The 26598-nt window shown below is 44.3% G+C and overlaps 1 protein-coding gene and 1 non-coding gene across 2 annotated transcripts; one reads left to right on the forward strand and one right to left on the reverse strand.

The window, feature by feature from the left end:
• Positions 1-1043: 1043 nt before the first annotated feature.
• Positions 1044-1120, reverse strand: Trnaa-ggc (transfer RNA alanine (anticodon GGC)). Its single transcript has one exon. It is a non-coding gene; the product is annotated as a tRNA-Ala (tRNA).
• Positions 1121-19089: 17969 nt separating this feature from the next.
• Fzd5 (frizzled class receptor 5) lies at positions 19090-26325 on the forward strand. Its single transcript, XM_027941885.2, has 2 exons — positions 19090-19707; positions 20000-26325. Exon 2 carries the CDS (start codon positions 20261-20263, stop codon positions 22016-22018), a length of 1758 nt encoding a protein of 585 aa, XP_027797686.1. The 5' UTR covers positions 19090-19707; positions 20000-20260; the 3' UTR covers positions 22019-26325.
• Positions 26326-26598: the final 273 nt, after the last annotated feature.

Here is a 26598-nt window from a genome sequence, read left to right on the forward strand (position 1 = left end):
TGACCCCTATCTGCTCCTTGGTTTTAAATCCCCACTTGTCCCCATTGGAGTCAAACCTCATCTCTCTCCCCCACTGCAAAACCCCATGCAGTGGTCCCTATAACTATGGCAATATAGCCCCCTTCCCATCTCTAACAAATATGGTGAATAATTTCTTTTTAACATTACTTTCCTGCTATAAGGTGAAAGTCAAATGGTTGCAAAAACATACAACCACAAATCTAAAAATATTTATTACTTAGTTCTTCACAGGAAAAGGATCTCAGCATTAACCCAACCATGATTCTAGAGAAATCTATAAAATCCACTGTCTACCATGATTACCTTTGGGGGCTGCGATTAAGGTAGATTCTTAGATTCCCCCTTCTCCCTCTTTAAGAATATATTATTTTCATCAACAGGAGGAAAAAACAATTAAAAGAAACTTTAAAAACCTGCCCTCAAGTGCTGCACATTCTAATACGGGTGGCGGGCAGGAAGCAAGTAAATAAGTCAAGAGTCAAGGAAAGGTACAAGTTCAGTAACTTCTTTTTTTTTTTTTTTTTGCAATGTCAAGTATACAATAATAATAGCCAGCAATTGTTGAAGGCTTACTGGTGTTGGCCACTGTGTATAATAGTCCCTCCTCATCAGAGGGGGATGGGTTCCAGGACCCCTGCAGATTCTAGAATGGGAGAATGTTCAAGTCCCTCACATGAAATGGTGTCATATTTGCATATAACCTATACACATCGTCCTGCATACTTTAAATCATCTGTAGATGACTTATAATAACCTAATCAAATGAAAACTCTGTGTAAATAGTTGTTATGCTGGGGCTGGGTTGTGGCTCAGAGGTAGAGCGCTCGCCTACCATATGTGAGACACTGGGTTTGATCCTCAGCACCACATAAAAATAAAATAAAGATATTGTGTCCACCTATAACTAAAAAGTAAATATTAAAAAATAGTTGTTATGCTGTATTATTTAGGGAATGGTGACAAGAAATTTGTACATGTTCAGTGCAGATGGATTCAGGGTTTTTTTGTTTGTTTGTTTGTTTTTGTGGGGCTGGGGATTGAACCCAGGGCCTTGTGCATGCCAGGCAAACACCCTACCAACTGAGCTATATCCCCAGCAAACTTATTTTTAAATATTGATTCAAGGTTAGTTGAATTTGAGGCTGTCGAACCCACAGATATAGAGGGCTAACAATAATGCTTTCTAATTAGTTGAATTAAATGATATTTAATCACAGAATCCTCATTTTATATTTGAGGAAATTGAAGCCCAGAGACATTAAAACTTGCTGAACTAAAGAAGTCCAAGCTCTTAACCAGGCTGGACCATACTGGTCAGTTAGCCTGGAGAAGTAGTGTCCATAGAACCAAAGAAGCCCTTTTACTTCACATGCCATCTCTATTTCCCTAAACTGCATTTCCTTCTGTTTTCCTATTGTAGTCTCAAATCCAAGAAAGGTGGTTTTGGAGTTACCCTTCTCTTGGAAGCACTAAATGCCTTTAAAAATCTTTTCATTATGGCATATCTTGTTTGTAAACTACTACCACAATCCAGAAGCAAAAGGCAATTTTCCCATCTTGCTCCTTCCTTCCCCATTTCCCTGGAAGACAGCCTCATACTTCAAGCATAAATCATATCTTTTGTAGAAGCAGTACACAGTGATACTATCAGGAGTCTTACTTGTATCGCTCAGTATAAAGTGGTTCTTTTTACACAATTGCACTCATAATCTACTTATTTTTTAGACAGCTGTCTACTATTTTAGTAATTCCTTTTTAATGAAAACATCAGTTAAAGTTCTGAGTGAATTCTAGAAAAACACTTTTAAGAACCACTTCTTTGCTTTAGGAAGTGGGTTTATCTTCATGACTTTTCATTGGGCCCAATAGCAGACTAAGTACAGCTCTGAATCTGTGCTGCAAGAATGGTGCCCATTACCTTTGGGGGGCAAGGTATGTTCTGGGGACCGAACCAAGTATGTATGTTACCACTGAGCCACACACTCAGCCCAGCCCATCAGTTCTGCCTGTGACAGTGTGGGGACGAAGAGCCAGGGCATAATTAAATATGATTCTCTTTGACCCTCGTGTTCCTGCACAATCAACAGCATTATACACCTGTAAAACCCAAGATAATAACTGTCACAGTAATTATGACCTGCCAGGGAGGTAAGCGCCTGTTGTGGAATGTCAAAGTCGTGTCCGGGCAGAGTAGGCTGAGGAAAAATAGCTTAGTGTCTGCCTCTCTTTTTCTACTTTTGCAGCAACAGTCTAGCTTGGACCTCTTCTCCTTGTCCCTGGACTCCTGTTGTGGTCTCCAGGGGCCTCCTAAACTGCAGACAATCCACTTGGCAGAGCACAGCCAGATTCTACTGCTTTGAGCACATTACCCCTGGCTCAAACACCTGAACGAAATTCCAGATCTCTATCTCGGCATCCAAGGTCCTCCGGCGTTGCCTCACCTGCTATTCTCGTCTTATCACTGAGTCACTGTGCCTGTCTCTGCGTCTCCAGCCAAAGTAGTCCTCCTGCCCCCAACCTGTCACGCTTTCTGCTAAGAAAGCCTCCTGCCTGGTGGCCTTGCCTGGCTCCCACCGTGGCCTGTTCTACCTAATTCCTTTCTTACCTTGAGTGAAATTCTCATGAAGACTGCTAATCCTCTCAAGCCCAAACCTCTCCCTCAGCCCAACATAAGGTTGATTAAACCCTCGGTCTCTGATCATATGATGCATTTGTTATTTTCACATGTAAAGATCAGTACACCACACCTAGAATGTACTAAATAGGAGAGGACCTTCCCTCTTATCATCTTGTACCTTCTGTACATCGGACCTGAGCACCTTTCATACAATATATTATAAGACTTGGCACAGGTTGATTAAGTGGAAGCTCACTACCTCTGACCCAATAAGTCAAGCCCTGGTGATCTTCTCTTCCTAGAATCCTCTCCCATCAGTGTTTATCACACCATCATCCCTAGATAGCTGCCTCCTCTTCCTCTCCCTCCCAAGAATGCTCCATAATTTATATAACTGTTTCCCATTGATAGCCACTTATGTCCAATCTTCTAAAAGAAGAAAAAAAAAACTACCCTGAATAATCTTGTGCATCTGTATTTCTGTAGAATAAGTTCTAAAGGTAAAATTGTTAGAACAAAAGAAACGTTCATTTTTATTTTCAAAATATATTTTTAAACTTCCCTCCTTGGGGATATATAATAATTTACATGCTTGCTCATAAAGTAAAAGAGATAAGTAATTATGTTTAATGTTTTCAGTGTTGAGAAGAAACATACTTAACTATACTCTTATTTTTGTATATTAGGCTTTGAGTCTCTTTAATAGAGAAACCTACTATAGCCCTGGAAACTAGACCTTGAGCCTTTGATTTCTAGGTCTCATAGCTTCCCCATGAAACAAGAATCAAAACGCATCACCTAACTACTTTCTTTTTTATGGGAAGATATTGAATTTTTTTTATGTTGCTGAAAATCTTTTTTTATTATTCCTAACTACTTTTTATATAGAGATGTACTTCTAAAACAATGTATAAAAACAACATTGTTTGTAAATAAAATTAACTAATTAATGAGAGGAATCAGTATAGCACAATAGAAACAAAACAGATTTTCGAACGGGTCTAATTTCTTTCTGTCTCAAAAACGGTGTGACTTTGGACATGCCACTTAATTTCTCCAAGCCATACTTTCCCCCCTCTGAAAAAAATGTCTAATGTTATGTATTTGACATGACTGACAATATGTGGAAAATCCATTTAGCCTTAGCTGGCAGCCCAGTAGGGACCCATGTCTTGTTCACTGCCCCACCTTCAGAGCAGTCCCCAGAATGTACCATGTACCAGTCCCAGAATGTACCATCAAAACCTAAGCTAGTTGGCTTGTCATGGTCATGCAGTAATGACCAAGAAAAGGTAAAGGTAAGGAAGCGGGGAGCTTGGGCAGGTATGTGCATATCACCTGGCCTATTATTTCTCCCCCTGATCAAACTCCTCCTCCCAGGTAGGTTTGCTCTATTCCAAGTGAAGAGCTATCAGGAAGCTGCTTTCCATAAGCAGTTTTGGGGGTCTCTCTCCTTCTGTACTCATTCATGTACCCCACACTTTCAGGACAGCTTCTTTGATCAATGGAGAAAAGAGGTTCTATTTTGTATTTGGGCTTCAAGTCTACCTCTCGGCCTTAATCAAACATTCTTCAAAATCGCCCGGTTCACAACTAAATAGATCTGCCCCATTCATTTGAGTGTAACATTTTATACCCAAATAAAATACCCTCTGAGCTCTCTCCTACCTCCCCATCCCCTTTCTTAACTCTGTCATTGAAGATCTAGGACCTATTTGATGTTCTGACATTTTCTCAAGTTCTCATATTTTGTGTCTGTATTTTATGTTGCTGAAAATCTTTTTTTTATTATTCCTAACTACTTTTTATATAGAGATGTACTTCTAAAACGGTAGGAGTCAGAAAAGTAAAATGATATTTCCAAGTTTTACGAACTGAGTTAAAGGTGGGAGTGGATTGAACTCAGGTCTTCAGGATCCAGGTTCACTCTTCAAGTCCACATAGGTGTGCATTTTGCAAAGTGCCTTTGTTTCTAGTTGCTCGCATCATCATCATAATAGTCTCAGAGGGCATGGCACTATAACAGGCTGACCTGTTATCTCTCCTATTGTCTCTCACCAATAGCCCCACAATTCAGAGACTGAAAAACCACAGTCCCCTCCCACTCCAACTCTTGCAGCTGCAATCCACCTGACAGCTAACTAGGTAGACCTGCTGATCATGGCTGGATTTGCTCCTGCCTCTCTGGGCCAGCTGAATGGCCCTCTTCTAGGCTAGTCTGGGCTGGGCTGGGGCAGCTTCCTTGGGGCCTCCCTGCCCCACATATTTCTCATCCCCTCTGGAGACCAGCAGACTAGCCCAGTCATACTCTCCTTGTAGAAACAGCAGAGATGCAAGAGAGCAAGCCTCTGCTTGTATCACATCTGCTGAAATCCTGTCGGTCAAAGTAGATGTTAGAGGCAGTGGATCAGGAATATACTCATCTCTTGATGGAGGAACTGCAAAGCCACATGACAGGGGTACTGCTGATACAGGGAGGGATAAAGAATACAGGGCCCGAACGCAAACCACCCCAGCCTTCTGACATCAAGCCCTTCTGGATGAAGCTATTTTTTTCCCTTGCCTCCAAGTTTAGTTTAGGCTCCTCCTCAATACAGTCTTCCCTTCACTTAGGGACCCAAGCACATAAGTGCAGCAGAAATGGGCACAGGAGGTGCTTCCATTGCTGGAGACTTGGGTGCAAAGGCTGCACTAGGCCTCCTCCACAGGGGAGAAGGAGAAGGAGGTTGACAAGCCAGCACTGGCTCGCACCTCCCGGCTCCAGCCCCCACCCTAAAAGCTTCTTAGAATGTGATTCACTGCTCTGGTGAGAGAAAAATAATTGAGGGTGTAATTTATACTGGGAAAATTGCTCTGGAAAAAAATTAGAGTGAAACAGACCAGATACTTTGATTCAAAGGAAGTTTAATACCAAAAAGACGAAGACGGATCAGACTGCAGAGTAGCTGTGTACCTGCAGAGGCCAAAGAGATCTAGACGGAGGAGAAGAAAAACAACAACAAGAAACTATAGGATGTCTTAGAGGAGAAACATGGGAAAGCCTCAGGCCGCACATTTCCTGGGATCGGATTTGCTCTCTGGACGTGCTCACGGCTCGAGCATGTAACACCAAGTTTTCATTGAAAACGTCTCAGAGAGATTTCTTTCACACACCCTGCCGCTTCCCTTGCCAGAATAAATATGCTGGGAGGCTGATCGCATATGACACTAAATCCAAACAAACGGAACAAACTCAGGGAAACCCGAGAGAGAACCTGGTTTCCAGCTCGGATACCTTTGTGATCGTCAGCTCTCTATCTGGTTTAGATTAGGAGCTCACTGTGCAGACTTGTACAGTTACACGAATAATAATATTCACATGTGAATATGCTGTGGATGTTAAGTAAAATAATAATGCTAGCCACAAATTGTGCCAACAAAGACCACAGGCTTGTGTGTCTAAGGGTGAGGAGAAAAAGATCAGAGCCCCCCTAACACACCCCCCTCAGTCCCAGTCAAGACTGCCCTTGCTTTTCCTCATGAGTGTCTGAACTTTCTTTGATTTCCTCTTTGTTCAGTTTAAGATCTTCCCCACATCTTCTTTTTGGATCCATTTCTTCATATGTAAAATAAGGAGCATTAACTAGATGATCATCAGCCTCCTTTCCAAAATCCATAGGTGATTCTGTGATTTTTCTGGATTTACCATTCCAACTTATTACCTTGTACTTTGAAAGAATGAAATTGATGCAGCATTTACTTTGTCCAAGTATTTAATAGCAGAGGTAAGTTGGCACTGACATTTAAAACAAAAACCACAATGGAATTACACCAAGAAGAATCCCTACAAGTCAAGTGTTGCCGGTTACTCACTTTGTGCCCTCTGGCAAGTTACTTAATCTCTTTATGCCTAGGTTTCCTCATCTGTAAAATGGGGAAAATAAGAGAACCTATTATTATTGGGTGTCCTGAGGATTGAATGAGATAATGCATAAAGGATTTAGTGAGGGGGCTTGGTACATAAAAAGCACCCTAGCAATGTTTTATTATTATTATCTGCAAACGTCATTTTGGCAACTCACAGGATGGCAGATTTTCTTTCACTGAGAGGTGAACGCTGAGAAAAAGAAGAGTTGTTTATAAATAAAGGATCTTGTTTAAAACAACAGCAACCACCTTTTCCCTCTTTCTTGACTTGCTGATGTGAACTAAGATTTACACATGTCTTGGGGGTATGCAGCAACTGGGGTTGAGGCATAACTGTAGTTTGGATTTCTTTCTTTTTAAGAAATATTCTTTTTTAGTTGTAAATGGACACAATATCTTTATTTTCATTTGTTTGTCTTTATGTGGTGCTGAGGATCGAACCCAGGGCCTCATGTATGTGAGGAAGCACTCTATCACTGAGTTATGGCCCCAGCCCCGTAGTTTGGATTTCTGATTCACTAATTTTACTTTTCTTGTCCTGGTGCATTTGGCTTAGTTCATGTTCTGTTCTTACCTCCAACCAGAAAGGCAATTTTTCTCAGTCTTGGCTGCACATTAGAATTGGGAACGCTTACAAAAAAAAAAATCCTCTGCTCATATTTTCTATGCTGTAGAAGTCAGGATAGTGGTTGTGTGTGTGTGTGTGTGTGTGTGTGTGTGTGTGTGTATGCTCATGCACATGTGTGCATGTGGGTGGGGGATGACTGAAGCAAGTACAATTTGTGCTTCTGGGATGCTAGTGAATTTCTGATTCTTAAGCTGAGTGAGTGGTGGTTGTACAGGTAACTTCAGTTTGTAAAAATTCATTGAGATCCATACTTAGGGTATTGTGCACGTTTCCACATGTATAATATTCTTCAATAAAATGTTAAACACCAATCCCTATGTCGAAGTTGCACTGAAACCAATTAAATCAAAATCTTTAGGGGAAGGGCCCTGGCATCAACCTTTTTGTGAAACTTCCCAGGTAATTGCAATGTGAAGGCAGGTTTAGTGGCAGCAGAGGTTCTTTCTGGCCAAGCAGGCTATAGTCTTGATACTGGCATCAGGCTGATACCATAAACTTGGAACAGCTAGGAGTTGGTTGGACTGGCCTGGGATTGGTTTGGGCAGGCCCAAGATCTGAAGGCCATTGGGCAGCACAGTGGAGTTGAGAGCACTGGATGTGGATAGAATCTGGGCTCAGTCTCCAGCCCTATCACTCACTGGTTAAAATACTATGAGGTAGTCTTGCACATAACCTCACAGAATTGCTTCTACTCACACCACGACTGGCTCCTACATTGAGACGAATGTGCCTTCCATTTATCAAGGGCTTCATAAATGAGTTATCATGATTCAATTGTGCAAACTGAAAAGGAACCCAAAATAGGTTATTCATTTCAGCAGGGCTGCCAGGCAGTTTTGTACATTTTCATTACTATTACTCCTATCACTTACCCTGTGGCACTGGAAGGACGAAGTAACAGTTTGAGTATAAATAAATGGTTGTTGTTTTATATCACACTTTAAAAAAAAAAAAAAAGCTACGAAGCCACAAAAAGACATGAGGGATTTAAATGCCTATTCCTAAATGAAAGAAATCAATCCAAAAAGACAACAAACTGTATGATATTATGGAAAATGCAAAACTGTAAAAACAGTAGTAAGATCAGTGGTTATCAGGGGCCTGGGGAAGGGAGGGATAAATAGGTGGAGTACAGTAGTTATTTAAGGCAGTGAAACTATTCTGCATGGTATTTTAATGGTTGGTATGTGGCACTGTATATTTGTCAAAACCCTTAGACACATACAAGTTCTTTACTGAATATTTGATTTGCAAATATTCTCTCTCAGTCTGTGGCTTTCTTTTTTTTTTTTTTTCTTTCTTCAGTGCTGGGGATTTAACCCAGGGCCTCACACATGCTAGTGAAGTGCTTTGTCACTAAGCTATACCTCCAGTCCCGACAAAACCTTAAAACTATACAAAACAAAGAAAGGACGCTAATACACACTATGGACTTTAGTTAATAATAGAGATCATATTGGCTCATTAATTATAACAAATGTACTATACTAATATAAGGTGTTAATAATAAGGGAAACAGAGTAGAGGAGGAAGGAGGTATATGGAACTCTTGTAATTTTATGTAAACATAAAACTGCTTTATTAAAAAAAAAAAGGTGCACTCCATTGTTTGACAGTTCTATATGCACCACTTACTTAACAGGAAGCATCTTTGAAGAGTGCCTTTGGTCACCAAGCAATGAGGCAGCACGGACCAGCACGGGCGAACGGTTTTGAAGTCAACAACTCTCAGTCAATCCTTAGCTAGAATGTGAGAAGAAAGGGGGACAGAATGTGGCTGGTACCCATATTCGCCTTTTTAGTACAAGCAAAGATTTGTTGAGTATGTGAAGGTGGCCCAGTGGGGTCCACACCTCCTTGGGAAACAAATCCCACGTGATTTTGTCTTAACCAAATAGTCTAAACTACTAAATAATTCATCCTACATGATCTTCAGTTTCCCTATTTCTACAACAGAAATATTATTTGTCATAAATGTTGCTGGGATGTTTTCAAACCTTGCTTGACAGGCTTAACAAAAACCACTAAAACACTCGTACCTAGTCTGACGATGATGAAGAAGTGGAGCATACGAGCCACAGAAACATGTTATTAAGGAAAGCGAGGAAGAGTTCTTCTCAAAAAGCTCTTTTAGGCCTTAGAGATTGTATTACTTCCACTGCTGAGTTTTCTCTACTTGTTACCTGGAATTTTGTCTAAGGTATTTACCCTCCATGAATTCTAAGGACCTCTCAGGGGTTTCGTTAATCTTGCAAATAAGTTTCAGTTGTGCCTTGTTGTGCTCTTTGTGGACATGGATAGAGTTTGTCAATCCACTAGTGAAAAGCAATGGTCCTCCCAATATGGAGTAGCCCCTTGAGAGTGGTGATTCTGTAGGGAATTCTAAGACCAGACACAGAAGCATTTCCTTCACTTGAAACCTCTTAGTAAGTGGAAATCTAAGTAAGTGGAAAACTAAGTAAGTGGAAATCAGGATGCAGTGCTGAATTAAGAGGTGGGTTAAATCCCAAGAAACACTAAGAATCACACTGTAGAAGAACCAGCAGGACAGAAAATGTGAGAAGAATTCAGGCCAAGAGAAATTGAACGCTTTCTCTCAGAGTGACTGGTTTTTCCCTTCTGTGTGACAAAAGGGATTGGGGAAAGAGTTCAGGTTGCCTGGGATTCCTGTGACTAGCCCCTTTGCATAGCTCACTGGGACAACATTCTTTTTTTTTCCCTGCAAGGTGACCATGCAGCAGAAGCTGTCACCCATCTGTTCGTTCTTGTCACTCGGAATAAAGTTGTCCCAGCACAAATGTCCAACAATGCCATGAGATCTACCCCTGGAATTGATAGGCTCACAGAAGCAAGTCCAGGGAACTTGGGTCAGCCCTGGGAGGCAGAGGATGCAGGCTGCCAGACGGTCACTTAACAGTCACAGCAGGAATCTGGGTTGGGTAATGAAGTCTAATTGAGATTTTGGTTTTGGAAAAAAATGTCTTTTTGGTTGTTACTCTCTGTAGCCCCACCACGGAACTGAAAAGGCCCGTTCTTTAGAGTACAAATTATTTCTTCTGAAGCATTTGTGTAGCAGATGCTTCTAAATGACTGGCAAACAGAATTCATAGAATATTAGAGGCCAAGAGCCCCACAGATCACTCTGGTTGAATCTCCTCCTTTCCTAGATGATGAAGATGGGGCCCAGAGAGGTTGAGTGTTGTGCCCACAGCCACTCAGCTGCCTTACAAGCTGAGCCTTGAATTCTCCTTACCCCGTTCTAGTCTAATGTTCTTCCCAGTATACTGTGCTCCATTTACCAGGGCTACAAGAAGAAACCCATTGCCTCTTGCAGAATCTAGAAAGTATTTTTTTAAAAGCTTGGAACTAAACCTGTGACTAATTAAAACAGAGTGTTCCACCACCTTTAAGTCACCAGCTAAAATCCACTGCTCCGTGTCCCAGTGCGCCCAAGGCCTTCTGTGTGACCAGCTCAAAGAGAGATTATTGTCTCAACTCAGTTCTCTGTGTCTAGGTCCCCACAAAATGGAAATCGCTTTACTTGGGGAAGAACAAGAGGACAAGATGAGATGAAAAGGAAGCATGTTTAAAATGGATAAAAGAAGGTACTTTTTTTTCCCCACTGCACACAATTGACCTGGGGAACTCACTGCAGCAGGATATTAAGATCAATGGTGAAGATTTGTGTTTTAAAAGATTAGACATTTCACATGCATATCATCAACAGTGGGTTCAATAGGATGAAAGGAAGATGGATAAAAGTTCCCAAGCTTCAGTGCATAAGTTGATCACCAACTGGGTCAGGTAAAAAGAAAAACTTGTCTCCCCGATCATCTAAGATCTCATAGGAAGGCAGATGTGGGGTATTCCAATTACCGCTACTGTATAACAAAGCACCCCAAGCTAGAGGTGTGAGACAACAGACGTTTGGTTTCATTCTGGAATGCAGCGGATGAGGAAATTAGTGGAGGGCAGAGCAGGGATGCTTTTCTCTGCTCCACAATATCCAGGGCCTCCCCTGGGAACTCATAAACAGCTTGGGGGACTTGGGGCTGAGGACTGGAATTATCTGGAAGATCCTTAATCTGTGTGTCAGACACCCGGCTTGGGATGACCTGAAGGCTCCCTCAGCTGGGACTGTCAACTGGGGCAGCTACAATGTGGACTCCAAGACACAGAGTTCCAACAGAACCAGGCGGAAGCAGAGTGGCCATTCATGGCCCATCTGTGGAAGGCCTACTGCACTGCTTCCAACATATTCTGTTAGCCAAAACCACCGCAAGCATACCAAGGTTCCAGAGGAGGGAACCAAAGACCTCCTACCTTCCTCCTTCATGAGGGAATGACAAGGTCACGCTGCAGGACACATGGGATGGGAGAAATTTTTAGAGCTATCTTTGAAAAAGGCAATCTGCTGGGGAAGGGTCTGGGAATGTGTGATATATACAATTTAGTGGGAGACTCTGATATATGAAGGAACAATCATAGTTGCAGTAAATAAATCACAAGGTAGTTATGGCCTGCCCTTTTAATCCCATCATAGGAGTTTTTTTCCCTTTTATGAATATCATTATACTTTAATTTTTGGTTCACTTTCTGTCTTCCCAGGAGGCTGGAATCTCGGTGCATATGACTAGTTGCTTGCTATATCCTTTGTGCCTAAAAGAGCACCAAGCACATAACAGGTGCTCCCTAAGGACTGACTGGAAGAGTGGATGAGTAAATGGTAGAAGGGCCGAGGAAGTATAGGCAGTGACAATGTCTCACCTTCACAAGTGAATGGGTTTTGATGCTTTGAAAGGATGAATAACAGTTTCTTTTGTTAAGAAAGAAAGAAAGAAGAGAAAAGAAAAAAGAAAGAAAGAAAAAGAAAAGAAGAAAGAAAGAAAGAGGTTATTTATTGTCCTTAAACTCCTCCAGAGACTTCCATTGGCCAAGTGTAAGTAGGCACGTTCTCATCCCAAGTATACAGGCTGCATGCAGTAGGTGGGAGGCTTTTGGTGGTAAGTGACAGAAGATACTGACAGCACTGGCTTAAGAACTAAACAATGGGTTGGATTATATGAGAAGTCTGGAGGCAAGCAGCCGCCACGCCATCCTTCTGCAGGGTGTTAGCTCCCACATGGCTGCAACACGGCTCTCACAGCGGTAGGCTTCACATGTACAAAGAACAGCAGCCAGCAACAGGAGAGACTATTTCTTCCTCTTCTTCTTTTTGGTACCAGGGATGGAACCCCAGGATCACTTTACCACGGAGCTGCATCCCCAGCTCTTTTTATTTTATTTTATTTCTTAAATTTTGAGCCAGGGTCCCACCAAGTTGCTAAGGCTGACATCACAATCCTCCTGAGTCACTGGGATTACAGGTGTGTGCCACCACGCCTGGCTGTTTCTTCTTTTGAGTAACACCTTTCCTATAGCCCCTGGACAGACTCACTTCACATTGGTCCTCTTCCTTATCCACCAGGATTGTCCCCTGTGCACTGTGTGACAGAACCGAGAAGAAGGGGTCCAAAACAGTCAGTTGTACCAATCCTGTGTTACATCTTGGGGCTTGGACTGAAGCTGTACCCTCTCTAGAACACATGGCTGTGCAAAGAAGGGTAGATGTCTAAAAAAGCAAACAAAACCAACTGTGATTCTGTTAGGAAACAGAAAGGAAAGGAGACAGCTCATAGGTTGTAATCAATAGTGTTTGCAATGTTAAGCCTAGAGAAGGTAAGTTTCTGCTATGATCTGTTTGCTCCTCCCAAACTCTTATTGAAATTTAATTGCTATGCCATGAAGAGGGGGGACCTTTAAGAGGTACTTAGGCCATGAGGGCTCCCTTGTGAATAAAGTGGGTTATTATAATGGGCTGAGTTTGCATCTCTCTCTCTCATCCTTCTGCCTTTTACCATGGGATGAAGCAGCAAGAAAGCCCTCATTAAATGCAGACTCGATTTGGCCTTCCCAACTTCATAACTGTGGCAAAGAAGTTTCTGTTCTTTATAAATTACCCAGTCTCAGGTGTTCTCTTATAGCACCACAAAACTAAGATAGGCTCTGATTGCTTTGTAGATAAATATCGCTCAACACTTTTGTTTATTCTATTGTGTGACTTTTGCTCATCCCCTTTGTCCTTCTGCATTAGTGGTCAGTTGAATACATCAAGCCCAATATCAATGAAGGAGTTTATATGTAGGGTGTACATATGAATCAAATTAATGAAAAAAATACTTTGATCAGACATGAGTGCACTTTCAGATTAAAAAAAAAAAAAAGCTTCATTTTGATGTGTCTGTTACTCTGAAACAGCCTACTGTACCCAGCTGTTTGATACTTGAGCCATGCTCTATCCTGGCCCTGTGCCCTTTGCTTGGGATGATTCCTCTTGTCTAGGAAGTCCTCACTTTGTAGTAAACATTGAGAAGTGACACTTCTGGCCTCCATTCTGTTCTTTGTCTAATAATCTAGTTGAGGAGATTGGAAACCTCACAGCAACACTTCCAAAATTCCCTTGTAGCTAGGGTGTGGATGTGAAACACCCTCTGTCAACCAGGTGCCCTCTTGTGAGATTTGGAGGCAGATGAAAAGAGAGGCCATGCTTTGGCTGCTGTTGTTGCAGCAAGTGGGGTCAGAGAGGTCATGTTAAAAGGCAGCTAATGTTTCTGGGCTTGGGGTCCCTCTGAGGGGCTAGTTGCCAGCTCTGTGGGTGTGGAAGGCAGCTGTGGTGGCAACAGCACTGTCCTGATTGTGGGATCATAGCTACTGTGGTGCCCTTGAACTCAGCACTCCAGGGGAAGTCCCTGACTTCTACCCACCCCTTCCCGGCCCCCAGCCCTTTTTCAATTGTATAAGCCCCTGCTTAGTTCTCAGGAATAAATCTTTCTCTGCTTGAAATATCTAAAGTGATTTCTATTAGTAAACCCAACACATATTCAGCCTTCCAGACAAGTCTGGGTCTTTCTTGAGCCATGAGGTTAGGCTAAGTGCCTCCTCGGAGCCCCAAATGCCCCACTTTGCTGTCCATGCCTTCTTATCTTTGTGTTTCCAGCACCAGTGCTTGGCTCACAGCAGGTGCATAGTCAATGCTTAGTGAACTGAAGCTTCCTCTATCAAGAACCAGGAGGCTCTGAAATCTAGTCTGAGGGGCATCCTACCTTATGCTTGATCTGAAAAGTCCAAAGAAAAATTGCATCTGGATTTATATTGGATACTAGATGAATCCAGAGCTGTTAGCTTTTCCACATGTTAACCACCCTAGACAGCAGAATTGAAGAATCTACCTAGTCCCCAGGAAACAGATGCTAAAGAACAAGGGAAACTGCTTATCTCAAGATGTACCATCTGATGGGTCCCATACTTGATGAACGTGTCCTGCCAGGCCTACAGCAAGGCCTGCAATTGACAAGAGCTTTGGACTCAGGGGGACCCCAGTTGGAAGGTATGCAACCTTTGGCAAATTATTCAGCCAAACTGTCTGAACCTCAATTTCTTCATCTACAAAGTGAAGATAATAAAATCAATCATACAGGACTCTTGGAGGTCAGAGACTATATATGTAAAATGCTTAACACAGGGTACGCGTACAGGAAGCACTTCATAATCCTCAATGACTGTCGCCATAGTGATCCTCTTGGTTAATACATTCTACCATAATTATGTTGCTTTACCTAATTTCCCTTCGGCCTAAGCACATTCAGATGTAATCAGCCTCAAACACACTTCTCTACTTCTTTCTCCTGAGGTATTCCATTTTACATGCTGATGTGATTAATCCTTTTTTTGTAGAAGATCCAGCTAAGTCCACTTTGGGGACTATACCGAGGAGGCACCAAAACCACTTTTTCAGTGGTTCTCAAGTCTAGATGACAATTTGAATCACCTGGAGAGTTAAAACAAAACAGCAACAAAAACAAAGAAACCTAAAAAGGTCTAGATTCCTCAACCAGAAATTCTGATTTAGCAAGGTTCTTAAAGCTCCCCGGGTGAGTGTAATGTGCTGCTGAGACCTCTTGATCAATGTGAGAAAGATTAGTACTTCTATTACCTTGGGGAGAAAAGGAAAGCTGTTGCTTTTACTTTTCTATAATCTCCATCATGGTGTGGGAGGGGAGAAGACTAAAGATTATAGTTGGAATATTCCACTTATAATGTGAAAAAGACAGTCTCATTATCAACCTGAAAGATGGCTGGTGGTGCTAATCCTGGCTAATATAAGGGGAAGAGGGGCGAACAGAGACACAGTAGGACATGGAAGGAGCGCATCTGGAAATACCTGTGAAGGAGTCAGGTTAAAATGTGGTGTCTAGCCTGGCCAGCTTGTGTGCACCTGTGGCTGCTGATGTCAGGTACACGCACTTTGATCCGGAGCAAATGAAATGATCTCGGCTTTGGCATTACATTTAGTAATAGCTAAGTGCCAAAGATAGCTGGTGATGGCCGGGAGTATGTTCAGAAATAAACTACATCTGAAAAATATAACTATTCCTTTCTGTTGTGAAAGTAATATACAAGAGAAAATTGGGAAAACAGAAAAACAATGAACTCTCTACGTATAAACTAATAATAGTAGTCAAGATTTATATAGACTTATGAGGTGCTAGACATAGCTCTAAGCCCTTTATCAAATAAATTCATTTACTTCTGACTTCAGTTCAAAGAGGTAGATAATTATTTCTAACTCCATTTTACAGATAGGAAGGAGGGCCTGGAGCTGTTAAGTGACTTGACCAAGGGTGCACAGCTGGTAAGGGCAAAGCCAAAACTGAACTTAACAGAGTATGGGCAGCCTTAGAGATATAGTTCATATGGTCAATACTCAAGGATACAATGCCAGTTGTAAAGTCAAAAAAGCGAATGTTGTCTGTCATTCACTCATTCATTTATATCATATTTAGTGAAAGTATCTATATTTAGCATACCACTGGCCCCTCAATTATCAAGATTATAAATAGTAATCACAGGGTACCTGTTCATTCATACAGCATTCAGAATAATAGATATATAAGCAACATAAACTAATAAGATTAAAAATGTTATAAATATTTTCTGATGACAAAATCCAAAATCAATATTTCAAAACTTATGGAATGTCATACACTTATGAAATTGAATATTTGGCATTATACTATAGACTTTTGACAATTAATAAACATACCTTGAACAATAATTTCATGAGTTTGGCTTGATAGAAATAAGTTTAACATAACAGTAGTATATTCAACTCAGAAATTTCATGTTTGTTGAATGACTGTATAGATAGATAGTTGGAAGAATAGATGAGTAAACTGATAGATAAGAATGCTTGGCAATGCTCTAAGTGCTTAAAAATTGCATTGGTATGGGCTGGGGACATAGTTCAGCAGCAGAGCATTTGTCTACCGTGTGCCAGGCCCTGGGTTCCATCCCAGCACCACCATACAACACATACTCAAAAAATTAAATAAATTTCATCTTTTAAAAAATTAGTGTAGAAAATTGTGTGTTCTTTAATTTTAAATTTAAAAAATTCTATATATTAATGATGCACAACATAATGTTTTGGTATGTTTGTATACACTGTGGAATGGCTAAATCAAGCAATTTAGCATATGCATTACCTCACATAGTTACACACCCCCTCCTCTCCACCCTGTGGTAAGAACACTTAAAATACTGTCTTAGCAATTTTCAATTGCAACATATTAACTGTAGTCATCATGGTGTATACAAATTTTGATTTCTACCCTTTCCATGTACTAAATAAATACCTTTAAGCAAGTCATTTTGGTGCCAGTTTCTTCATCTGATTGTTACAATGATTAAATGAGGTAAAATTACTTAGGATCCTACCTGAGATATGTTAAATATCATATTTTAAATTATCTTTAAATTGAAGTAACATAGGAAAAGAAGAAATATTAAAATGATACAAAAAGCTATACAATACAAAAATAAATCTCTTTCCACTGTATTTTCTTCTATTGTTCCTATTATTAGAGCTCTCCAAGCAAAAGTAAAATTTGTGCTGTTCATTAAGAAGAGAGGTTTGTAAACCAGTAGACAACATACTTTGAGTCAGAACCAAGTGATATAACACAAGTAATCTGGCTAAACTCCAGTATGAGTGATTAACATTATCCAACTTCAAATAATTTTTATTATTAGCCAACACTTGTTCATCCCCAATAATATGCACGTTGCATATAAGGCACAGAATGAGCTAGGCCTCCCTTGGCATGCTTACAGGCTGCACATACTTTCCACTGAGGGTGCCCCTTTCTTCTGGACTGCTATGCCATAGCATTTCAACTCCCACTACTTTCAACCGGGGCATCTGCAGACCTCGAAGGCTAAGTGATTCCAAAACCCCAGAGATAAAAATACGAATACCTGTAGAATTCCAGAAAATGAACGATGTAATGTACTCTGTAAACAATTATTAATAGTTATGGTGTCTCTGAGGCAATTTACTCCTTTTAAACTGTAAGGCTGATATTAACACACATATTCTTCATTATTTCCCATCAAACTTTGTTGAGAAGCAGAAGGGAGATGGCTGTTCTGAAATTTAGTCACCTAATGTGTACAAATGTGAGCCAGGACAGATGATCGACAACAATTCACATTTGAATCTCAGTCACTGAGTCCAGTCCTGAGTCCTTCAAGTGTCCCCAGGCCCTCTGCCTATTTTGCCTTCCGCCCTGTGGAAGGAAGGGGTGAGAGAGCTGGATACAATTTAAACCCTCTTCTTAAGTGTGTGAATGAATGTTAAATATGCTAAACACCTCAGTCTTCCAACCTAATTAGAACGCGTAGAAAAGAGGCATTTGTAGGACATTTAAAACTTCCAGCATAATAACCCATCTGAAGTCCAACAGGCTGATGCGCGCGCCCCCCACCCTCGGGGCGCGCAAGTGCGCAACTCAGCAGCAGGCAACTCCCCAGCGTCCTGCCCAGTGCAGAGCCTTGAGCCGTGGGCGATTCCGGACCTGCCTGGGATTATAAATCCCGACTGATAAGGACTAACATCTTTCAAGTCTCCCAAACCCAGAAAAAAACAAAAAAAAAACTTTCTCGTCACAATAGTAGGATTTTGTTACGATATGCAAAAGTAAAGGTCGAAGCCTGGGAAATTCCGATAATATGGGTGTGTGTGTGGGGGGGGGGGGGGTAGTGGTAGAGACCGTGAATGCCGCTCCCAACTAGTTGGGTTCCAATCCTAGAACTGCGATTTGAGCACCTACTGTGTGCCAAACGCTCGGATGCGGCGGCGAACAAGATTGTCGAGGTCACCTCTTTTATTACCAGTTCTTTTATTACCAGGTCAAGTTGCTAAGTCTCGTCTTCTTCACCTCTAAGGAGCACTTGCCTCAGGGAACTGTAAGGATTTCGGGTCTTGCTTTAAGATGCAAACGATTAACAGGTTGTTGGGGATTCAAGAACTATTAGCTCTTCTTTCACCCAATCTAATAACTCGAAGGAGAAAGACAGGTGCCGCAGCTAAAAATGATTCTTTGAGTAGTTGTTTATACAAGCGCTGGACTCTGTAAAGAAACCTGGTGGGAGCCCTGAATGCGATGGTTCGTAATCTACCATATCGCAGCAAAGTGAGTCCGGAACTGGCGAGCGCTCGCAGAGAACTCCGGAGGGACTTCTGGCCAGGGTTTCCCGCCCGGGTTCTCAAGGCGGCGTGATTAGCATTCGCCCCACCCCCACCATTTGCCGACTCACGATTGGCCAGTTTTCTTCGGCTGCCGGCCCAGGGAGGGGCCAGAGGGCGCCTAGGGAGAGGCCGAGCCCGCGGGGCAGTGGGAGGGGACACGCGGAGAGCTTGGCCGGGTGGCCCACCACTCGAGCCCAGGCTTGAGGGGGCGGGGCCGGGGCGGGGCGTCCCGGCGGGCATTAGAGGCAGGTGACCCGGGCAGGGAGGGAGAGGGCAGTCAGCCCGCGGCCGTGTCCCCGCTGCCGTCTGCGCTGCTCGGTGCCCACCGAAGGTGGGCGGCAGGGTGCGAGAGCGCGGGGGAGGAGCCGAACAACCCGTTGCTTCCCGATAGCACAGCCACCGCCCCCAGGAGTTCGCTGGAGCGCGGAGCCCCCTGCAGGGGAGGAGGCGAGCGGCGGGCGGGACGCGGCGGCGAGCGCGCACCATGCAGTCCCGGCCGGGCCAGCGCCGGCTGCTAGCCGTGCTGTGAGGCGGCCGGGTCTCCTGGCCACCGCATTCCGCCTTCCTCCCTCCCAGGTGCTGCCAGGCGCTCTCGCCTTTGCTCCGGCACTCGGACCCGGGTGGAACACACGGCCTGCCTCTGCCCCACTCCGCCTGGAACATGACGGGGGGCCCGGAGGAAGAGAAGGCGAGTGACAGGCCTGCGCCGACCCTGTTCGGGGGGCGGCCAGCTCTCTGAGACGCCCCCACCTGCTACCATGTGTCGCCGCCACGGTTACCCAGCCTGTCGCTAAACTTTCCCGGCCTCGGCCCGACTCGGAGTTGCGTTTCAGGAGCCGAGTATCCCAGGGACAGAAGACCCAGGCTGGCTGCAGACATCTGCCCCTCTCGGCGAGATCCTTAGAGGTGAGAGCCCGCGCCTTCTCTTTTGCCCTGTTCTCCCGGTTTCTCTGCCCTTTTCCGGGGGCTGAGCGCTCTGACCCCGAGGCACAGCCTGGAGGGCCCGGCCAGGAAAAGGAGGGTGGTGAGAGTCAGTACTTTGGTTCGAGGAGGTTGAGGGGAGGAAAAGAGAGTAGTTAAGTTAGAGATTGGAGACTGCTTTGGGTACGGAGACTGCTTTGGGTACGGAGCCGTTGGGACGCCCCTCCAAGAGGAGAGGTTGCAATTTTTCTCCCCCCCGCCCCTTCTCTTTTAAAAGAGCCCCTTCCCTGGAATTGGAGCCCTAACCGTCCCTCTCCAGCCCTATCCTGCGAAGAGCTGAGTGCTGGCAGCGGAGGCAGCGCGTTCCCGAAGCAGTTTATCTTTGGACGGATTTCTTTAAGAGAAAAAGAAACCAACAGGTTGCCAACCCCGGCGTCACACGGGAGACTCCGGAGAGGGAAGCCCCAGCCCCGGTTTCCTCTGCCTGCCTTGGCCCCTCGCGGGCTGCGGGAGGAGAGGAGAGGGGAGGGAGGGGGCGATGGCTCGGCCTGACCCGTGCGCGCCGCCCTCGCTCCTGCTGTTGCTTCTGGCGCAGCTGGCGGGCCGGGCGGCGGCCGCCTCCAAGGCCCCGGTGTGCCAGGAAATCACGGTACCCATGTGCCGCGGCATCGGCTACAACCTGACGCACATGCCCAACCAGTTCAACCACGACACGCAGGACGAGGCGGGCCTGGAGGTGCACCAGTTCTGGCCACTGGTGGAGATCCACTGCTCGCCGGACTTGCGCTTCTTCCTGTGCTCCATGTACACGCCCATCTGCCTGCCGGACTACCATAAACCGCTGCCGCCCTGCCGCTCCGTGTGCGAGCGCGCCAAGGCCGGCTGCTCGCCTCTCATGCGCCAGTATGGCTTCGCCTGGCCAGAGCGCATGAGCTGTGACCGTCTCCCTGTGCTGGGCCGCGACGCCGAGGTCCTGTGCATGGATTACAACCGCAGTGAGGCCACCACGACGCCCCCCAAATCCTTCCCAGCCAAGCCCACCCTCCCAGGCCCGCCAGGGGCGCCGTCCTCCGGGAGCGAGTGCACAGCAGGGGGCCCATCTGTGTGCACGTGCCGCGAGCCCTTCGTGCCCATCCTGAAGGAGTCGCACCCACTCTACAACAAGGTGCGAACGGGACAGGTGCCCAACTGTGCGGTGCCCTGCTACCAGCCGTCCTTCAGCCCAGACGAGCGCACGTTCGCCACCTTCTGGATTGGTCTCTGGTCAGTGCTTTGCTTCATCTCCACTTCCACGACGGTGGCCACTTTCCTCATTGACATGGAACGCTTCCGCTACCCGGAGCGCCCAATTATCTTTCTGTCAGCCTGCTACCTGTGCGTGTCGCTGGGATTCCTGGTGCGCCTGGTTGTGGGCCATGCCAGTGTGGCCTGCAGCCGGGAGCACAACCATATCCACTATGAGACGACAGGCCCTGCGCTGTGCACCGTCGTATTCCTGCTAGTCTACTTCTTTGGCATGGCCAGTTCCATCTGGTGGGTCATCCTGTCGCTCACCTGGTTCTTGGCGGCTGGCATGAAATGGGGCAATGAGGCCATTGCGGGTTATGCACAGTACTTCCACCTAGCAGCGTGGCTTATTCCCAGCGTTAAGTCCATTACGGCGCTGGCTCTGAGCTCGGTGGACGGGGACCCGGTAGCCGGCATATGCTACGTGGGCAACCAGAACCTGAACTCCCTTCGCGGCTTCGTCCTGGGCCCACTGGTGCTCTACCTCCTGGTGGGCACGCTCTTCCTCCTAGCGGGCTTCGTGTCGCTTTTCCGCATCCGCAGCGTCATTAAGCAGGGCGGCACCAAGACGGACAAGCTGGAGAAGCTTATGATCCGCATTGGCATCTTCACGTTGCTCTACACGGTGCCCGCCAGCATCGTGGTGGCCTGCTACCTGTATGAGCAGCACTATCGCGAGAGCTGGGAGGCGGCTCTCACCTGCGCTTGCCCGGGCCCCGACGCCGGCCAGCCGCGTGCCAAGCCCGAGTACTGGGTGCTCATGCTCAAGTATTTCATGTGCCTGGTGGTGGGCATCACGTCGGGCGTCTGGATCTGGTCCGGCAAGACAGTGGAGTCTTGGCGGCGCTTCACCAGCCGCTGCTGCTGCCGCCCGCGGCGGGGCCACAAGAGCGGGGGCGCTATGGCCGCCGGGGACTACGCCGAGGCGAGCGCTGCGCTCACTGGCAGGACCGGGCCTCCGGGCCCCTCTGCCGCCTACCACAAGCAGGTGTCCCTGTCGCACGTATAGGAGGAGGCCTCGGCCGAGGGACCTGTGCTGGGAGTTGAGGGAGGGGGTTGTTTTGTTTCGTAGCTTGAGAAGGTCACTTCCGTTTACCTTCATGGTGCTGATGCCCCCTCCCAGGACAAATTGGAGAGAGGGAAAAGGGGCAGTTTCCAGGGAGCATCTGTCCCAGTTCTTAAAGGGGCTCTGCTCACGTGTATACTGATTTGCGTTTCTTACTGCCGCCTTTAGAGGAACCCTCTTTTTAATTTATATGTATTGTTCTTAATTTTTAACTGTTGCATTTTGGCAACAAAATTTACCTTTGCTTTGGGGGCTTTACAATCCTAAAGTTGGCATTGTAATGAGGTTCCATTTGGTTCAGGTTTCTTTGAACTGTGTGGTCTAAATTGGGAAAATGTATTTCCTATACGTGTGTCTTTTAAAAAAAATGTGAACAGTGAAAGTTTGGGTTGCTGTGACTGGAAAGGAGTGGAGTGTGCTTTTTCAACTAATTTCTCCTTCCTCTGCTTTAAAGTGTCCAAGCTGCTTTAGAACTGCTGCACGTCCTGGAGTACAGCCCCAAGTCCTCCCAAGGAGGGGAACATAATGTGCTAGGGCCTCTCCAGGTTGACAGGTTTAGGTGAGGGAGTGCCTAGGGATTTTGTGTGCATCCTTAACCTTGTCAGTTGAGCTTTGGGTTCTTTGCAGCATTCATTTTCATTCCTAACAGAACCAGTGTCCTGTCCAAGTTAGAAGTAGCAGCATAGAATGTCCGCCATAAACATTTGCAATAATAAGAGCCTAAGAGATGGTGATTGGTTGAGCGTGAATTCTAGACTGGTGAGATGGTAAGCTTTGTGCCAGAGAGGGGGTGGGTGGTTCTTAATAAGCTTCTGTGATCCCTTATTATTTTAAAGGAACTTGTGTTACAATTTTGGTGAAAGTACACCCACTCTCTTCTTCTGGAAATACTTAGGGATTGTTGCTAAAGAGGGCTCCCTTTTAAATTAAAGGACTAAAACGGATATGCTTCCAGTAATTAAAGTAAATTTCCAGCTTCTCTTATCTGCTCCCTCACCCTGCCTCCTTTATCATGTTAAACAGTCTTTTTGCTTTTCTTATTCCTCCTCTCCTGGAGAGCTGTGATTAGAAACCACTCCCACCCTCCAGTGAAGTGCTTGAACTGGGGGAGGGAGGCTGGCTACCTGTGAACAAACATTGGCCCCAAGGAGGGAAAACAAGTGTCCCTGGACTCAAGGCTAGTTTTTGTCCCCAAAGCAGCAATACAGTGCTCTCTGCAGTCTCTGAAAACAAATGAGACCCACAACATCCTTGCATAAGCTTTTAAATATGATTTAGTGGAATGCCATTGCAAGAAGAAGCCCCGCTCCCCACTCCACTTCCCACCCCACCTTAATTTTCCTTTTCCTTTTCTGAGAAAAAGAAAGGCCTATGACACACTTGCTGTTACTAGGTTTGCTTTCCTAATGTTTAACCATTCCTTCATATATGAAAGCCTATATCTTGGTGAATACACACACACACACACACACAAACACACACACACTTCTTTGCCTTCAGAAGTTATGTTCTCCTAATCTGTTTAACCATTCATTCATGAAGAGTGTGAGGCCACCACTGGGAAAGGGGTGACAGTGCATCAGCCAGAAAATACCAGTGACCAGGACTGAGAGGAGAAGAAATTTAATGGCCAAAGCAATTAAAGATTGAGAAAGCTTCCCTAGGGAAACAACTGGAATCTAGGCATTTGAGCTTCATTTGAAGCAAAGTTAGAAAAATTTAAGCCTACATCAGTTTTCCTTCATGAGTGTTGAGTAGACAAATACATAGTTGCCACAGGGAATCAAAATAGTTGGTGGAGAGAAGTCTAGTACCATAGCTCCAAAGCTGATCACATTAATAAAATCGTACTGCTCTTGCCCAGCTCATTCTCTGAATCAAAATTAAAAATCCCGGAGATTTGACAGAACCGTGTATACATAGCTACAGAACTTTGCGCATATCTTATTCCTGTATTTATTCAGAAGCCTCTTCCTAGAACCTTGCAATGGATCTCCTGCCTGGCCACCAGTTCCTCTCCTTTTTTCAAATGAGATCACCTTGACCTCTTCCCTCATTTAACATGTCTTCCCAGAATCTGCTGCCTTCAGATTTGGGCTATCTCCCTTCCTTCGAATCCAGAAATGATGCACTAAATCTAAAAGTTGTGGGATGAAGTGAGTGGATTCACACTTTTTTTTTTTATTGTTGCAACATCCCAAACCTAAAAACAATTAATTTAACCTGCAAAATTAGATAGTTAAAACACAGATGCTAAGCCAAGGGAGGCAAGCAAGATAGATTAGGCTTTCTGAGATCTAGTTTCAGAAGCACCTTTTATTCTCACCCCTGCTCTCCTTTCTTCCCTCATTCACTAAAAGAGACAAAGATAATACCCCCCACCCCACCCCCTTTTAGTAATCAGCCAACCCACCTAGGGAGAATACTGCATCTATTTATAGCCACTCCTTATTTCTACCCACATACTTATTTTTCCCTGTTTTGCATTTTTGTTATAAAAACAAATCATACTCATGAAAACAGTTATAAAATGAAAGGCTATGGGGTAGGTAGTTCAGCAACTTCTTCACAGCCACCCTTGTGAGGTTGGAATGTAGGGGCCCTGTTTCTATCTCAGATCCAGTTTCTGGACTGTCCCTTTCACTGTCCAGTTTTAAGCAGTGTCTCACTTCACAGGTTAGTTGGGGAGGATCTAGGTAGAAAATTGCCTGCAGGAACTAATGGGACCTCAGTGGCCAGATTGTGGGAAGTTTTTAAAATTTATATTATTTCCCTCCTCGAATTTTGAAGTTGCTAAATTGGCTGGAAATCATTTTTCTTGGTGCCTTATTGGTTTATTCACACAAACCTTTTGTCAAGTTTCCATGTGACTATTGCCGATGACCAGGTCCTGTGTGTATGTGTTGTGTGTAATTGTGTGCACGAACAAGCTTAAATAATATGCCGACAGCACTGTTTCAAAGTTGGTATTCATTAGGCAGTTCCCTCCTGGGCCAGGGCTGCACTAATCTTGACACGGGCTGCCAGGAGAAAACCTCATGGATCACACACCGAACCTTAATAACAGCATCGGTGACCTGCACTCTCTGGTACAGAATGGGAACCCCAGAGCTAGGAAGCGCAGTTGTATATTTTAATGAACTGCTACCCCTGCTAAAGAAGCTTCTTTCACTTTTGTGCTCTACAGAAAGACCAAGGGGGGTAGGAGGGACAAAGCTTTGAATAACTGCTTTCTAACACCGAATGTGGCAAACAGGATGGAGCACATCACAAATCTAGGCAGGTGTGAGGTACAGGGACTAAGAATCCCTGCTCCCTCTGCATGCCCTTTTTTGTCTCCAAAGTCTAATCAAGTGATTCTGGGGAAGAAATATGCCTGGGTTGGGGAGGGTGGTTCTGAAAGAAAAAAACTACCAAGACATTAAAGAAGGGTGAAGGATAGGCAGGATGTAAGTTAACCTGACTCAAAACTCAGAAGCTTCTAGCAGCCTGATGACAATTACAGGATTTATTTCAGCCAGCATGTCTGTCCATCTGTGGCACATCTTTTAAAGACAATATTACTTCATGTTTTTACAAACTGTATGTACAGTATGTATGTCTTGTGGGTGTGTATATACATAATATATATTATATATATGAGAGATTTAGTGATTTTTGATACGGGTTTGGTGCAGGTGAATTTCTTACTGAGCCAAATGAGGCACATACCGAGTCAGTAGTTGGCGTCCAGGGCATTCAGTACTTTTTATGACTTCCTAAGTGTGTAGTGCCTACCCCATGCAGTATAGTCACTGTCGTCAAATCCAGAACTCGCATGAGCCAGCGATATTTTATTTGTAGACAATCAGTTTTAATCTATAAATTATTACTGACAAATGATTATAATTCTGAATCCATAACACTAATAAAAAGAAACCCAGAGCATCATAAAGAGGTTTTGTTTTGTTCCTGGAAGTAGAGCAGCAATAGTACATGGTTATGTTAGTCTCAAGATACTTAACTTGCTGACCTTATTTCAGAAAAAATAATTTGTATGAATTCTATTTGTGGGAAGATAAAATAATGGTTTGAGATTTTTATCAAATATGGAGATTAGTTATTTATGAAAACAAAGAAATGTCTATTTTTGTTTCTTTGTTCCCAATTAATGTAGATAACTTTTAAATGCATTAAAGCAATGGTAAAGAAAATAAACAGATGCCCTTGAAGTCTCTTTCTCATTTATGGAGAGACTCTCTGCTTTCTAAGATGGTCTGAGGAGTGGATTCTAACTTTGTAATCTGGTTTTTCAGATGTTCTTAAAATATAAACATCAAAGTCTAATAAGTAAAAATTGAAGCAAATTCCAGTCACCAGAAGCAGAATGAATTAAAGCATGTTTTACTGGAATATACTTTGTTTCTCCTGCCCATCCTGTGATTGTTCAATTATTCATTTGAAGAAATGAAGGGAGCTCCATGGAAAAACAGAGATATTGCCTGTGTTCTGTTTTATAAACACTCTGTCTACACACTGAACCT

Source organism: Marmota flaviventris, chromosome 11, assembly GCF_047511675.1.
Source record: "Marmota flaviventris isolate mMarFla1 chromosome 11, mMarFla1.hap1, whole genome shotgun sequence".
NCBI lineage: Eukaryota > Metazoa > Chordata > Mammalia > Rodentia > Sciuridae > Marmota > Marmota flaviventris.

What these genes read in the sequence shown, in the direction of transcription:
- Fzd5 (XM_027941885.2), top strand. Translation starts at nt 20,261, where the DNA reads ATGGCTCGGCCTGACCCGTGCGCGCCGCCCTCGCTCCTGCTGTTGCTT.